Here is a 17345-nt window from a genome sequence, read left to right as displayed (position 1 = left end):
ACTTTGTTTACCATTATTTAATTTAGTCCCTATATATTTTCTCCTTTATTTTAGCTTTAATATAGCTTTCCATATCAACCTTAGTTCATATATTCACAATTGTTAAAATAATCAAGGTGCTATTCTCAGGTGCTAAAGCGTATTCAGTTCACTATTTTCCCATTATATTCCCTAGCTCATTTATTAATTACCACTTTATTTCTTCACTATAAATTTTTTTTAGTCCCTTTTATATTGTCTCCTTTATTTTAGCTTTAAAGAACTACCTTAGCTCAAATTTTTACTTTTGTTAAAATAACTCAGGTGCTATTTATAGCTTTAGAATATTTACTTTGTGTTATACTTAATTCTAACTATACATTCACTATAAATCTTATAATAACAAGCATTGATCCTGATACCAACCTCTTATTGAATGACTTAAATGAATCAAACAGTAACTGTAATTACTACACAGCAGAACAATCAAAGGTACTTCTCAGAGCCAACAACAACATAACTGTCTTTAACTACAATATCAGATCTTTAAGTAAACATTACGGTGACCTCATAGCATTACTAAATTCCCTGCATGCCAGCATGTCCATCATTACTCTCACCGAAACCTGGCTGAAGCCTGATACTACAGATGTCTATGCCATTCCTGGTTACACAGCCATACACAACTGTAGGACAGATCAACAAGGGGGTGGCACAGCTATATACTACTCAGACCAACTAGAATGTATCACTATTACTTGCACAAGGGATGAACATGGGGAATATATAATAGCTAAATTCAAATCCAAATATCTACGAAAACCTCTCACAGTGATAAACATCTACAGAGTACCACAGTCAAACATTAGCCGTTTTAGTGACAACCTAGGAAGTATGATAACTGATGCATGCATGAATGAACATCACTTACTACTCTCAGGTGACTTCAATATAAATCTCCTGCAAGATCAGGACCCACACGTTACTGAATTCACAAACACTATGAGTAACTGCATGTTGCTACCAGCAGTAACAAAACCTACAAGAGTTACAGAGACTAGTGTTTCCCTACTTGACCACATCTGGACCAACACCATATCCCCTTTAAAATCAGGCTTAATCACAGATAATACCACAGATCACTACCCTACCTTCCTCATCACAAATCTTGGGAAATTATCCCAAGACACTACTAAAGTCACTTTCAGACTTCACAATGAGGCAGCCATTAATAACTTCACAGCAGCAGTGACAAACATTGACTGGCACACTGAGCTAGAAATCTATACAGATATTGACGAATGTATTAATAATTTTCTTAAAAAAGAAACAATACCTTTATAACAAGCACTGCCCCCCAAAAACTAAACAGATGACAGCTAAGAGACTGAACAGTCCCTGGCTAACACCCAGCATCCTCAAATCCATAAATACAAAGCACCTATACGAAAAACAGTACAGAATGGGTCAAATAACCAGAGACCAAACAAAACGTTACTCGTCAATTCTAACCAGCCTGATAAGAAAGGCTAAAAAACTGTATTATGAGAACAGATTATCCAACTTACGAGGTTATATAAAAAAGACCTGGAAAACTCTATCATAAATTCTAGGAACAAAAAAGATATCACGAAATAGCGAAATTGAATTAACAACACCAGAGGAGCCCAAATTCCCACCAACTGAAACAGCAGACTCAATAATTTTTTCTCCACTATAGGAAAAAACCTTGCTAATAAAATCCCAAGCTCAGATACCTCACCCAATGACTACCTCAATGGCAACTACCCAAACACACTGTTCCTAGCTCCGACTAACCCTACTGAAGTCTCCCTTATTATCAACACACTAAAAAACAAGGCAGGAGATTTAAATATCTTACCACCCTTTATATACAAAAAAGTGTCACAGGTACTATCACCAATCATTGCAGCACTCTTTAACAAATCCATAGAATCCTCTACCTTCCCTACAGTTCTCAAAATAGCAAGGGTCACCCCGATCCATAAAGGAGACCAAACAGACTTGAATAACTATAGGCCAATATCCAACTTACACCCTCTCTCTAAAATCTTCGAAAAATTAATTCATAAGCGAATCTATTCTTATCTCATCTCCCACAACATACTCAACCCCTGTCAATTTGGGTTCAGGCCTAATAAAAATACTAATTATGCTATTATACACATGCTAGAACACATACACTGCAATAGAGAAAAAAGAAGTCCCACTGGGGATCTTCATTGACTTACGTAAAGCTTTTGATACAGTTGACCATGACTTGCTCCATATAAAGTTGTCGCATTATGGTATAAGAGGGCACTCCCTCAACTACCTAAAGTCATACCTCAGCAACAGAAGCCAATATGTGTACACAAACGGGGCAAACTCTTCCGCACAGCCAATTACAGTTGGTGTCCCACAGGGAAGTGTCCTAGGCCCTCTTCTCTTTCTCATATACTTAAATGACCTACCAAATGCATCGCAACTACTCAAACCCACACTATTTGCAGATGACACTACGTCTTCTCTCACCCGAGCCCAGTCACGCTAGCCAATACTATAAATACCGAATTACAGAAAATATCTACCTGGATGAGTACTAACAAACTTACTCTAAACATTGACAAAACTTACTTCATTCAGTTTGGTAACAGAGCTACAGACGTCCCTCTTAACATAATGATAAACGGATCACCTATTACAAAATTCACAGAGGGAAAATTTTTAGGAATCCACCTTGATAATAGACTCAAATTTCAAACACATATACAACAAATTTCCAAAAAAAATTCCAAGACCGTAGGCATACGATTGAAGATACGGTACTATGTTCCACAGTCAGCCCTCCTGGCCCTATATCACTCACTTATTTACCCCTATCTCACCTATGGAATTTGTGCATGGGGCTCAACAATAAACCATCTCAGACCATTAATTATCCAACAAAAGGCTGCAGTCAGAATGATAACAAATTCCCACTACAGGCAGCACACTCCACCAATATTCAAAACTCTAAACCTACTCACCTTACAAAACATCCATACTTATTACTGCATCTATTACATACATAGAACACTTAACTCTGATATAAACCCTCCCCTCAAACGTCTCCTTACCAACCTCAACAGAACACATGACCATAACACAAGGCACAGATCACTCTTTGATGTTCCTCGTGTCCATCTCACGCTATGCAAAACCTCAATGCACATAAAAGGCCCTAAAATCTGGAATTCATTACCTGTGAATATAAAAGAAACACTATCTGTTTACAAATTCAAGTCTCTTCTCAAAAATCACTTACCCGCAAGTAAATAAATACTGAATAATTGTATCTCATAACTGTATCTCATAAATGTTTCTCATTATTGTATCTCATAAATGTTTCTCATTATTGTATCTCATAAATGTCTAACCTGTGACCCAATCAAACTTTATTTTTTAATTACATTACCTAACAGAATACTCCATTCTATTGAATGCTCAGCAACACAGTAAATGACCATATGACCTGTCTTTGCAATACTCATCTGTGCTAAATTGTTATCTGTTTACAATAATGCTTTTACCACTGAATATATCATTGCTTAGTTAATCTTAAGTTAATTTTAAGCCTTCCCATAATGCTCTGCATACAAGGGGCTTTGGCATGTTGCACTGCAATAACTGTATTCCTTTGTACTTCACTGTATCATGTTCAAATTAATTAAATAATAAATAATAAATATACATCTCAGGCCAAGTGTCTATCGACAGGTACTTTGACAACTAATAATTGCAAACACACACACACACAGTCAGGTGACATACTTCAAGTGCAATGACATGAGTGACGATCCTGGAATAACTCTGACCTTCACTGAGCCGCGTCTTACGGAAGAGGATAAGACGGGAAGAGACAGCGACAGCGGCTCTCCACCGCTAACAAGATCAACCCTCAAGCTGGGTGTGTGTATATGAAGCAGCGTGACGACGGCTGTCGGAACACCAGCTTCACACGGAGACTCACGTCGCAGCTGCTGCTCTCTAGAGCTTACTAACACTCTCATGGTTACTGCCGTCAAGGTCTTCAAAAAGACTGCCCCTAATGGTGAGTGAAAGATTAATTATTAACTGTAAATATAGGATAAAAAGGCTCCCCCAGATACTGAGTGAAAGAGTGATTATTAATTGTAAATATGAAAACAAAAGACTGCCCTAATGTCGAGTTAAAGACTGATTATTAACTTTAAATATGGGGAAAAAAAGATTGCCTCTAGTGTTGAGGGAAAGACTGATTAGTAACTGTAAATATGGGGAAAGCACTAAATCCGTCAGGGTCACACAGCGCCTGGTAAACAGTAAACTATGTAGGAATTGTTCTCTCTTCTGAGGGAGTTCCTTGAAGTCTTTCGAAGATCACTTCATCCAAGGAACTGGAGCTACCCTACCTTTTCTCGCATCAAACTTCTAATTTCCGGGTGCTGTATAACACACATGGATTTAGCGTTTCCTGGTGATCACAATAAAAATATTTGGTACTGCTCTGAGATAACTAATTACCGTTAACACTTTCATTATCTCTCATAATCATAATTGTCATAATCATCAGTCACAATGATCATCATAATCAACATAATCATAGTTATGAACTGTTGCGTCTAGGTTATTGTGGGTTACTTGTGAATTATTGCAGCCACGATACTGGTGGTTACTTGTGAATTATTGCAGCCACGATACTGGTGGTTACTTGTGAATTATTGCAGCCACGATACTGGTGGTTACTTGTGAATTATTGCAGCCACGATACTGGTGGTTACTTGTGAATTATTGCAGCCACGATACTGGTGGTTACTTGTGAATTATTGCAGCCACGATATTATGGGCTAGCTGTGAATATTGTAAGAAACTGTATTGTGAGTTGTAAACTGTTGCAGCCACTATATTATGAATTCTATTCTTCAATAGGTAAGGTCACCGCGTACCTAAGTCGTCGGGACTTCGTGGACGACCTAAGCCACACCTCCCCAGTGGATGGTGTGGTGGTGGTGGACCATGATTATCTTCGTGGGCGGCGGGTGTTCGCCCGCGTGGTGGTCACCTACCGCTACGGGCGTGAGGAGGATGAGGTGATGGGTCTCCACTTCAGCAAGGAAATCGAGCTGGTTAACATCGAAGTGGCTCCCAACGCTGGTGTAGAGGAACTTAACGAGGTTCAGCAGCGTCTCCTCAAGAAGCTTGGTGCTAACGCCTATGCCTTCAGCGTGGTGCTGCCCCACAATGCCCCGTGCTCCGTCACTATTGATGGTGGAGATGATTACTCTGTAAGTATATGTTTTCAGTCGCTTTATTATTGGTATGATGCAGAAAACGCGTTTATTCTCAATATTCAATCCTGAAAAAAAAATAGTAATTTAATGATTCACGACATACGCTAAGCGGGAAGAAGTTTTATAAATAACGAGTAAAAAGTCAATACCGTGGCTGGTACAATAAATATTTATTAGACTTTAAAGCGCTCTCTGACTTCACTGATCCCTCTGATTTTAGCACTTTCTGAAATTCCCACCTTAAATGAAGAGTTACTTGACATTTTAAGACAAATTATACAACACCCTGACCATTAAATGTTTACATTGTTATCAACAGAGCCAACCCTTGGGTGTGATCTATGATCTTAGGCTCTATGTGGCTGATCGTAAGCAAGAGAAACCACACAAGCGAAACTCTGTTGGCTTTGCCGTGCGCAAGGTTCAGTATGCCCTTGCTGAACTCAGTGCTCGTCAGCCCCAAACGACGGTTACGAAGAGCTTCACCTTCTCCCCTGGTAAGCTCACCATGGAAGTCAGCCTTGACCGTGGCATGTACTTCCACGGACAGGTTGTGGAGGCTCGTCTAAACATTAGCAACGCTTCCAAGAAGACTGTGAAGAACATCAAGGCCCAGATCGTGCAGCATGTGGAGGTCACCATGACTAACAGCCATTTTAGTCGTGTTGTGTCCTCGCTGGAGTCCCGTGAGGGCTGTCCCATCACTCCTGGAGCTAATCTCACCAAGACCTTCTCTCTCACTCCCCTCGTGTCCAATCAGAAGGGCTTCGGCATCGCCTTAGACGGCCAAGTCAAAGACCAGGATGCCAACCTGGCCTCCTCCACCATGGTGGCAGCCGGCAAGAACGTCAACGATGCTCTGGGTATTATCGTATCCTACTCTCTCCGTGTGAAGCTGAACTGTGGCGCCATCGGCGGTGAACTGACTGCGGACCTGCCCTTCAAGCTGGTGCATCCTGACCCCTACGCCAGCAAGGCAGTACTTCGCAAGATGCAGTCCACTGATAACATCGAATACGAAGAGTTCGCTCGTCTCCGACGCGGCCAGTCAGTCGCTGAAGAATAAGTGTTGATGAAATTGGTATTAATACCAGCCACTTGATGAGCAACACATGTACAACAAATGGCGATCATCACTGCTGATACCCAACTGTTGCACATGTTTCTTATTCATCAATAAGTGTATTAAAATCATCTTTCTTCTTTTTCTCGATTATCTTTAGTTTTATTTATTTATTTATATATTTATGTCTTTGCAAATAGTACATTGAGTTTTGTAATTGGCTGCGAAAAGTTGTAGTGAAATTAATGTAATCTTCCGACAGTTAATTTTATTTTTAATCATCATTCATAATGATAATTTAATAATTGGAAAATGCTGATTTTGTTTTATTTATTCCAAAATAATTTTGCAATTGCATCTTTCAAATATCGAATTATATTTTTTTATAATTATTACAATAATAAAAATGTTGTCGTTTCTCTCCATGATTGGCACCATGCCCAGCCCTTCTTGGGCAGGGTAGGTGCCTGACCCAGAGCTTGCAGCTCACAAGACTGTCATTCCCATTAGCCCCCTTGGGGCGGGGATGGCAGACCAGAGAGGCCTAGCTTCTCCCTACGAGCCCCGTGAGGGAGGGGAATGTGGCTAGGCCTGGGGACAGTTGGTCCCAAAGATGAGGGGGTACTTGTACCTCCTCCCATGGGAGACTTAGGTCTCAGACACTCCCTAGATAGGGAGCCAAAGCCGGGCCACCACTTGGAAATGGCCCGGGCCGGGAGAATACCGGCGAATCTTTAATAATAAGAATAATAATAATAATAATTTCTCTCCATTAGTAAAAATAAAAAACCTGTTTACACTGAAAAGTAAACCAACTTTCACAATGAAATCTTTATAAACAATTATATTCAACAGTAAACCCGAGTGGATCATGCTTGGCAAGGAAGAGTAACGGCTCGATCCTTCGTTTCCTAAGTGCGAGACAGGCAAGTTACCTGGTAGTCCCTTCAAAATGAATGTCATTATGCTGGTGAAGGTATCTTGATCCAAGGAATTGCAGCTACAGTCCCTTTCCTTAAAATCGACCCTGATCACTTCTCGTTCCCCCAGGCACAGTAAGATCTTCGTGAATTTAATATTCCTCATTAATATATAACATAAATAACACAGTCGAAAAACCTCGGTATACGAACTTCATTGTACACTACTTCGTGTTTCTTTGCATTTTTTTGTATTATTTGTATAAATAAGTCACCATGGGGGCCTACGACGATTAGTGATAACAGCCAACCAAACAGATAATTGGTTGGGTAGAACTCGTTCGAACAGCCTTCTGGAATGAATTAAGATCGCATACCAAGGTTCACAGTATTTAATATACACAGCATAACAGGTTGACCAAGAGGAGAAGAAACTCATGCAGGATGTATCTTTGTCAGTTAACTACAATAATTATTGAAAGTGATGGCCAGTGAAGTTTTTCCATTCGTGTTCAAGACAAAACTTGTTACTGAGAACTTGTTTTAATGTTTGTATTGATAAAACGTCCACTCTTCTCTGTTGACCTTCGACTCTTCCAGTGCACGAGGCGCGTTTATTTACAATAATCGTTAAAAAAATGTAAATGAAATCTCGCACTGTGAACATCTTGTACTGAATGATTACTGAAATAGAAAGAAAATTAATGTTACAATAATATTTTAATTTCCTCTTTATCATACCTATAAGAGACTACATGTATAAAGGGATTAAGAGTTATTAATTTAATAATTCATGTTAGGCGATAAACAATGTGGGTCATTCAGCGCAAGACATCGTAGAGGCTTCATCCTCCGTCTGCTGAGCACCAGACATACGCACTTCCTATCCGTACTCACCTAGATCTCAAGGGGATTAAAAGAGTATCATTTTTGAGACTTTACGTTAATTATATGAGCTTCTATGCACACGAGTTACCAATAACCAGTGTTTACAGGTTCCCAAGTGGCGCTCTTATCCACTCATCTACAAATGCCACAAAAGCTGGGCAGCCTGGTTCACAAGCCATGTTTCTTTCCCAGCCCGGGCACGTCAGTGAACCACAAGCATGGATTCAAGCTAGTTCAATCTCCTGTATGTTCTGACCTCACATGCGATTTTTTCTACCAATGCACTACGCAGAAACAGGCGGATATATATAAAGATCGTAGTCAGCAGGACTCGATCCCACTATCCTTTCTAAATCTAAATATATCGAGGCCATCCTTGGATAGATGTCCTTAGTACTTTTTCTGTGTGGGTTCCATACTTTTGCTGCATTCTCTAAGATGACCCTGACAGAAGTTGTACAAAACAATCGGAATGACTTTTTATTGATATTCCTGTAGGTCACTCAGATTTGCAAGGCGAACCATACCACGGGCGGGGTTAGAACTCGCGATCAGAGAGTCTTAAAACTCCAGACCGACGCATTAGCCACCGGGCCAATGGCTAACGCGTCGATCTGGAGTTTTGACTCTCTCTGATCGCGGGTTCTAACCCCACCCGTGGTATGGTTTGTTTGCAATCGTGTCATTACGATTTCATGAGTGAAAATTGTGAAAAGGTGAAAATTGTTTGCCGAAGTTATTCGGTTACTGTGAACCTCTGGCTATATGATAGGAACTGTGTGGAAAAAAGCCACTTATGTACAGTTCAGGACATTTGTTAGAGAAAACGTAGCCCCACGAGTGGCTTAATTTCTAATTTAGAGATAACTACGAACGAGTATATAAAATGGCGGCGGCAGTGGCGACGACAGCAGCGGCAGCGGCAGCGGCGTCGGTTTTAAACAGTAGTTGAAGAATTGGTAGATATTTTAACAAGTTTTCTGTCAAGTATTTTAGAGGCGTTAGTTGCAACGTCGCTGACCGGTAAAACGATGTAACTGGGAGGATTTCCTTCAACAATGTGTGTAGCACGTTTCCTTCAACGATGTGTGTAGCACGTTTCCTTCAACGATGTATGTAGCACGTTTCCTTCAACGATGTGTGTAGCACATTTCCTTCAACGATGTGTGTAGCACGTTTCCTTCAACGATGTGTGTAGCACGTTTCCTTCAACGATGTGTGTAGCACGTTTCCTTCGACGATGTGTGTAGCACGTTTCCCTCAACGATGTGTGTAGCACGTTTCCTTCAGTCACGTACGAAGTGTAGTGAAAAGTATATCGAACAGACTAAATATGTGATGTATGTACATTCTTCCTCGAGGAAGAACTACGGACTGAGAATTCCGTAATCCCTCAGAAAGAATCCTATAACTTTCCTTATTTTAGTCCTAGTACCATGGTGAGAGAAGAATGGACATCTTGAATCATGCGTTAACAAGATACAAGACTTATTAAGCGACATCAACACATACGCTTCCATCTCCCAGCAAACATGGAAGAGACAGAGTATTTAAGACTCGCAGCATACTCAGAAAATCAGAAGGCGAAAAGCTTTTACACCTCGTCCCTGCCAACCCCAGATCAGCGAGGCTTTATGGATTACCGAAGACCCACAAACCAGATGTGACTATGAGACCTGTTATATCTGGTATTGGCAGCACCCCGCAAATCTAGCAGGAATTTTGGCGAAATATTTATCGAGATTTCTGGGTACATTTAGTCAGGCTCACATGAAGCATTCGCGTGACCTTGACCGCGTAAGGGATCGCGACATGAGTGATAGTGTCGACGTCGCTGCTGTATTTACAAATGTTCCGGTTGATCAAGCCATTGATCTTTAAAAAAAAAAAAAACATGCCACGGGTGGGGTTAGAACCCGACATTAGAGTATCAAAACTCCAGACCGTCGCGGGTTCTAACCCCACCCGTGGTATGGTTTGTTTGCAATCGTGTCATTACGATTTCGTGAGTCATTGATCCTCTTCGCAGGTCGATTAATGAGGATACAGAGTTACCTGTTCCTTGAAGGATTTTGTGCTCCTTGTCGAAATATGTGTTCGTTTTAACTGTTTTAGATTTGAAGACACAAAGTATAAGCTCAATTTCCTGTCATGTTGTTTACATATACAGGAAAAAGTAATGATTCTAGTACTGACAGTGTGGAACTCTACTCGCGTGTGTGACTGGTGATAGTAGTAGTCGTGTGGTAGTAGTAGTAGCAGCAGCAGCAATTAGTAGTAGTAGTAGTATAGTAGCAGCAGCTAGTAGTAGTAGTAGTAGTAGTAGCAGCAGCAGCATAATAGTAGCAGCATAGTAGTAGTAGTATAGTTGTAGTAGTAGTAGTAGCAGCAGCAGCATAGCGACACTATGGAATACATAACAAGAACAGCTAGGTGACTAACATCCCTCAAGGGAGGGCCCTTGATAATAGTTAAAGGGCTCTTGATGTAAGGATTTAGCCCTGTGTTCCCCTTCCTGGCATACAACCAGAATACATTCCATGCCCCTAGGCGCTGTATGATCCCTACGGGTTTATTGTTCATATGAATGTAATAATAATTATATCTAATCACACGTTAATATTTAAATCACTAAAATGTGCAAGTTATTGATAAAGCCAGTCAGTGCAGGCAGAGAAAATAAAGTAAGCCAGTCTGTGCAGGTGGAGAAAATAAAGCCAGTCAGTGCAGGAGGTGGAGGAAATAAGGTAAGCCAATCAGTGCAGGTGGAAAAAATAAAGCCAGTCAGTGTAGGAGGAGAAAATAAAGTAAGCCAGTCAGTGCAGGTGGAAAAAATAAAGCCAGTCAGTGCAGGAGATGGAGGAAATAAAGTAAGCCAGTCAGTGCAAGAGGTGTAAATAAAGTAAGCCAGTCAGTGCAGGTGGAGAAAATAAAGTAAGCCAGTCAATGCAGGAGGTGCAAGTAAAGTAAGCCAGTCAGTGCAGGAGGTGGAAAAGAAGTAAGCCAGTCAGTGCAAGGGGTGGAGGAAATAAAATAAACCAGTCAGTGCAAGAAGTGGAGGAAATAAAGTAAGCCAGTCAGTGCAGAAGGTAGAAATAAAGCCAGTCAGTGCAGGAGGTGGAAATAAAGCAAGTCAGTACAGGAGGTGGAAATAAAGCCAGTCAGTGCAGGAGGTGGAAATAAAGCCAGTCAGTGCAGGAGGTGGAAATAAAGCCAGTCAGTACAGGAGGTGGAAATAAAGCCAGTCAGTGCAGGAGGTGGAAATAGAGCCAGTCAGTGCAGGAGGTGGAAATAAAGCCAGTCAGTGCAGGAGGTGGAAATAAAGCCAGTCAGTACAGGAGGTGGAAATAAAGCCAGTCAGTGCAGGAGGTGGAAATAGAGCCAGTCAGCGCAGGAGGTGGAAATAAAGCCAGTCAGTGCAGGAGGTGGAAATAAAGCCAGTCAGTACAGGAGGTGGAAATAAAGCCAGTCAGTGCAGGAGGTGGAAATAAAGCCAGTCAGTGCAGGAGGTGGAAATAAAGCCAGTCAGTGCAGGAGGTGGAAATAAAGCCAGTCAGTGCAGGAGGTGGAAATAAAGCCAGTCAGTACAGGAGGTGGAAATAAAGCCAGTCAGTGCAGGAGGTGGAAATAGAGCCAGTCAGTGCAGGAGGTGGAAATAAAGCCAGTCAGTGCAGGAGGTGGAAATAAAGCCAGTCAGTGCAGGAGGTGGAAATAAAGCCAGTCAGTGCAGGAGGTGGAAATAAAGCCAGTCAGTACAGGAGGTGGAAATAAAGCCAGTCAGTGCAGGAGGTGGAAATAGAGCCAGTCAGCGCAGGAGGTGGAAATAAAGCCAGTCAGTGCAGGAGGTGGAAATAAAGCCAGTCAGTACAGGAGGTGGAAATAAAGCCAGTCAGTGCAGGAGGTGGAAATAAAGCCAGTCAGTGCAGGAGGTGGAAATAAAGCCAGTCAGTGCAGGAGATGGAAATAAAGCCAGTCAGTGCAGGAGGTGGAAATAAAGCCAGTCAGTACAGGAGGTGGAAATAAAGCCAGTCAGTGCAGGAGGTGGAAATAGAGCCAGTCAGTGCAGGAGGTGGAAATAAAGCCAGTCAGTGCAGGAGGTGGAAATAAAGCCAGTCAGTGCAGGAGGTGGAAATAAAGCCAGTCAGTGCAGGAGGTGGAAATAAAGCCAGTCAGTGCAGGAGGTGGAAATAAAGCCAGTCAGTGCAGGAGGTGGAAATAAAGCCAGTCAGTGCAGGAGGTGGAAATAAAGCCAGTCAGTGCAGGAGGTGGAAATAAAGCCAGTCAGTGCAGGAGGTGGAAATAATGCCAGTCAGTGCAGGAGGTGGAAATAAAGCCAGTCAGTGCAAGAGCTGGAAATAAAACCAGTCAGTGCAGGAGGTGGAAATAAAGCCAGTCAGTGCAGGAGGTGGAAATAAAGCCAGTCAGTGCAGGAGGTGGAAATAAAGCCAGTCAGTGCAGGAGGTGGAGAAAATTACTAACGGAAACTTTACGCCACTTGTGGGTTCTTCAGTTCTGAGGACTGACGAAGCCGCTCGTGGCAAAACGTTCCCTTCAGTAAACGTCCTGAAGTGCACACAAGTATCTGTGTCCACAACTCGATGAGCTCACAGTATTATTCACCAGCAAGGTCAGCAAGGTCAGCAGGGTCAGCAAGGTCAGCAGGGTCAGCAAGGTCAGCAGGGTCAGCAGGGTCAGCAAGGTCAGCAAGGTCAGCAGGGTCAGCAGGGTCAGCAAGGTCAGCAGGGTCAGCAAGGTCAGCAAGGTCAGCAAGGTCAGCAGGGTCAGCAAGGTCAGCAGGGTCAGCAAGGTCAGCAGGGTCAGCAAGGTCAGCAAGGTCAGCAAGGTCAGCAAGATCAGCAGGGTCAGCAAGGTCAGCAGGGTCAGCAAAATCAGCAAGGTCAGCAAGGTCAGCAGTGTCAACAAGGTCAGCAAGGTCAGCAGGGTCAGCAAGGTCAGCAGGGTCAGCAAGGTCAGCAGGGTCAGCAAGGTCAGCAAGATCAACAAGGTCAGCAGGGTCAGCAAGGTCAGCAAGCTTGAGTAGTATTTCTGATAAGATCCGGACGCTCTTGGGAAAATACTAATGAGACAGTAAATATGGAATTAAAATACCCCAGCTTTTTTTTCCCCCAAGCCTCCCGTTCGAAAAAAAATTACTTCCCTATCTCCATGTTTTTCCCAGGGTTGCTAAATTGGGTTTTACCCAATTAGGTTTTCCCCAATTTAGCAACCCTAGCCTTGTTGATCCCTGTAATTCAGTACTGGGATAGATAATTATCTGACTCCCTATAATTGTTTTCACCTTTATATCTATTCTCTTTTGTCTCTCTTCTGTCTCTTCCACTCTGTATCTTTACCCTCTGTCTCTTTTTATCTGTCTGTACCTTCTGACTCACTCTCTTTCCCTTCTGTCTCTCGACGATATCTAGGAGGGGATGACAGGTGAAAGATGGAGGAGGGAGACGCCTCTGTTTCTCATCATTATCTTACACTATCTCTTCAACACTCTCACCTTGTGTCTAAACGTTTCGTCATTTCTCTCCTTTCTCTTCACCTGCTCTTACTTTTCCTTGCTGTCTCTGTACTTTAATTACTGCTTCTGTTTCCACCCCTCGGTTCCTCCTCTATCTCCTTTCTCTCTTTCCCTTTGTCTCTGCCCCTCTTTCTCTCCCGCACTGCTTCTTCCCCTGTATATATAAGTCAGTCTCATGGCTTCCATCTCTCTACATCTCTGTCTCTCCCCTTTTCTCACTCCCTCCTATGTTTCTCTTCTTCTGCGTTTCCTTTGTCTGCACGCTTGTCATTTGATTTGTATCTGTCTCTCCCCCTCTCTCTCTCTCCCCCTCTCTCTCTCTCCCCCCTCTGTTTCTCCCCTCTGTCTCTCCCCATCTGTCTCTCCCCATCTGTTTCTCTTCTCTGTCTCTCCCCTCTGTCTTTCTCCCTCTGTTTCTCCTTATTGTTTCCCCCCTCTTTTTCTTCCCCTTTGTCTCTCTCCCTCTGTTTCTCTCCTGCCTCTTCCCTTCTGTTTCTCCCTTCTGTCTCTTCCCCTCTGTCTCTGCACCCTCTGTCTCTCATCTTCATCTCCTGCTTTGCCTTCCCTGTCTCTTCTCTGTCTCTTCTGTCTCCCTCTGATTATCCTCTGACATATCGTCCTCTGTTCATCTCTCCCTGTCTCTCTTAATACCCAACAAGTGTTACCACAGCTCCACCTTATCTGTCAGGAAAAAGTTTGTGAGAACGGAGGCACCTGTCAGGTACCCGTGAGTTGGATAAGTATATTAAGTACCCTCCCCCAAGGCTGGATAAATTTAGCATACCAGTCTCGTGACCTTCCTGCTCTGGGTCACCCTACCATAACCACCTTGTGACCTCTTGGCTGGGTCGCCTCAGTATAACCACCTTGGACCTAAAAGTGACCCTTGTAGGACGCCACTTGTGACTGATCCCCGCTCCGATTTCACCCTATTTAAGAAGACTTTCTGAAGCTTTCTGTTGGTGAGCCGTGATTACATCCATGACAACACTTCTTCCCTAATACCATAAGCCGCCACCTTTTTTAAGTCTTTATTGTGGTTCTTTATTGAAAGCTTTACTAAAATCCAAATAAAAAATATCATATTCTTTATCATGATTAACTGCATCAAATGCTTTACTGAAGTCAGCAAATTAGTCAGGCAGGAATAACCCCTCATGAATCCATACTGAATATCATAAATCAAATTATGCTTATCAAGACGGATCCCTATAATATCGGCTATAATCGACTAGTAATTTCCCTACAAATGATGTCAGGTTTATTGGGCGATAATTTGACGGTAATGACCTATCTCCTGCTTTAAAAATGGGAATTACATTAGCTATCTTTCACAGCTCATACACTACACCTGCTTGAAGAGATATATTAAGTGGTCAGTTCTATTCCACTTCCAAGGGGAAACTGAAAAGAATTCTTCCTCCGTAAGTCATCCGTGTCGAAAGTAGCGACTAAAATACCGATAGCAAAGGGCTAGTAACCCTTCCTCCTGTATACATTACTAAATTTAAGAACACCTTTCATTTTTATGTCACCCTGCCTCGGTGGGATACGGCCGGTGTGTTGCAAATAAATTCTAAATAGGCATTCTTCCAACGGCAGATAGATTCCACACGATGGGTCTCTGTCCAAATAACGCACTTCCAAGAATAGTAAGGAAATGATAAACGTTACAGAACAAGCTTTCTGGGGATAATGTTCCTCTCCGTATGAAGCTTATCAAGTCTTTCGACTTGATAAAGCTTTACGACTTCGTAAAACGATGCCTCCAGAAGCGTTTTCTTCACTGTGTCTTGTTTTGTTCACAGGGGTTTCAGCTCACCAGTGTAACTACATACATAATCTTGAGCTTCAAATCCTTCTTCGAGTTGTTAATATATTTTATCGTCACTTCAGAGACTAAGATCATTTTGGGATGTGGCAGCGTTCCATCCCAGGATTGGTATAATTTGTAGAATTAAAAAAAAAGTATAATAACTGCATTACGTCTTTGTTTAAGAATGTAGAGATGGTATAATAATCTACGTGGCATGTCAAAAATATTTATTAATGCAAATAAGATACCATATGTATTAAGCAAATTTAGTAAATCTGCTTGTAACAGATAAATGAATTGTAGATATAAATCCAAATGTACTCCTGTAAACCTTTTGGGCCTAGTTCCTAGGCCTTTTGTGTATTTTTATGCTCTTGGGCTACCGTCCACAGGATGGATGTTTGGTGCACGATAAACTAGCCACTTCGGCGGCAAAATCTAAAAATTTATTTCCTAGCTGACTGTATAGCACCTCTACTTTCTCTGAGTTATGACAATAATTAGATAAATTAGAAAAAATGTTGACCGAAGGTGTGTGAGTAATTTAAAGATTTTATACTTACCAAAACACTTAATATGCGGCATCATAGATCGTAACATTACCGTTGGTCTTAACATGCATTAACAAGTCTAGTTTGATCCACGTATAAAAGGCGGACTTGAAATTCATGAAGGGTAAAGGTAATGTGTGTAATTCAGTGAGGACTTGTTCCTCTTAGTCGGCTAAACGCCAAAGTCTCACTCCAGTCAGGCTTTTGATGACCATTGCACAGAAGCCTTGAGGACCTTTTACAGTTCAAGGTCTATAAGCTCTTTCCTGGGTGTGTCCAGCTTTGTTGCTCTGGGTGACTGCAGCTCAGCTTGTCTGAGAATTCAACCGTGTGTGTGAGTGTGTGAGATAAGATCCTTGAAAATAGTCTCACGCAAACATGGTACAAACAGATTCTTAGAGTGAGCTCTGAGTTATCTAAATCAACAATAAGTCACGTATTCTTGTAAGGTATATATTTTTAAAAGGAGAAAGTATTTTAGGACTGTTAAAGAGAAGGCCGAATTACCAGGCATCATTTTAAGGCAATAATTATATTCGAAAAACAAGTGCCAACAGAACAATGCCTGATTTAGTCATATGGACCAAACGCGACCTGGCCGTCAGGTCCCACACTCGGACCTAGTCGTCAAGGCCAGACATGGAACTGATAGTCAAGGTCAGTCCCTGACTTGGTCGTCAAGGCCAGACATGGAACTGATAGTCAAGGTCAGTCCCTGACTTGGTCGTCAAGGCCACACAGAACTGTTAGTCAAGGTCAGTTTATGACCTGGTCATCAAAACCAAAGCAGGTTGTCAGGACCATAACCAGCGTAGCCGTCAAGGCCACGCACATTAGATTTGCGAGTCAAGGTCACACCATACATGGTCATCAAGGCATCACATGACAAAGTTATTAACACCACATATCGACATGGTCATCAAGACCATACCCTACCTGGTCCCTCCTATGCTGCCTGTGTTCCGGGGAGGAGAAAAGAATGAAAATAATACACTGTATTTCTCTCCTAAATACCAAAGCTAATTTCCCATTTGGATTTTGCTCACACTACTCAAGTTACAAACAATCTCAGTCAATTTCCAAACCCAGTCTTGTCTAAGATATATATCCACCTACCAGTATGCCACCCACAAAAATCGAGTGACTTTTAAGGTGCCTATTAGCGATAGGTGAACACGGGCAATGCTTCCATTTATACGGGAAATGGACACTCGTGTATCGTTCGTAAGCGATCTTCTGGCAATTGATGGATCTCTAGTTTTAATTTCTAGACTTCCTGGGTACTC

The 17345-nt window shown here is 42.1% G+C and overlaps 1 protein-coding gene across 1 annotated transcript; it reads left to right on the top strand.

The window, feature by feature from the left end:
- Window positions 1-3914: 3914 nt before the first annotated feature.
- Window positions 3915-6671, top strand: LOC128703642 (arrestin homolog). Its single transcript, XM_053798385.2, has 3 exons — window positions 3915-4072; window positions 4930-5285; window positions 5611-6671. Exons 1-3 carry the CDS (start codon window positions 4030-4032, stop codon window positions 6355-6357), a joined length of 1146 nt encoding a protein of 381 aa, XP_053654360.1. The 5' UTR covers window positions 3915-4029; the 3' UTR covers window positions 6358-6671.
- Window positions 6672-17345: the final 10674 nt, after the last annotated feature.

The sequence above is a fragment of the Cherax quadricarinatus genome, chromosome 76 (assembly GCF_038502225.1).
Source record: "Cherax quadricarinatus isolate ZL_2023a chromosome 76, ASM3850222v1, whole genome shotgun sequence".
NCBI lineage: Eukaryota > Metazoa > Arthropoda > Malacostraca > Decapoda > Parastacidae > Cherax > Cherax quadricarinatus.
This window is presented reverse-complemented; position numbering and strand designations above follow the sequence as displayed.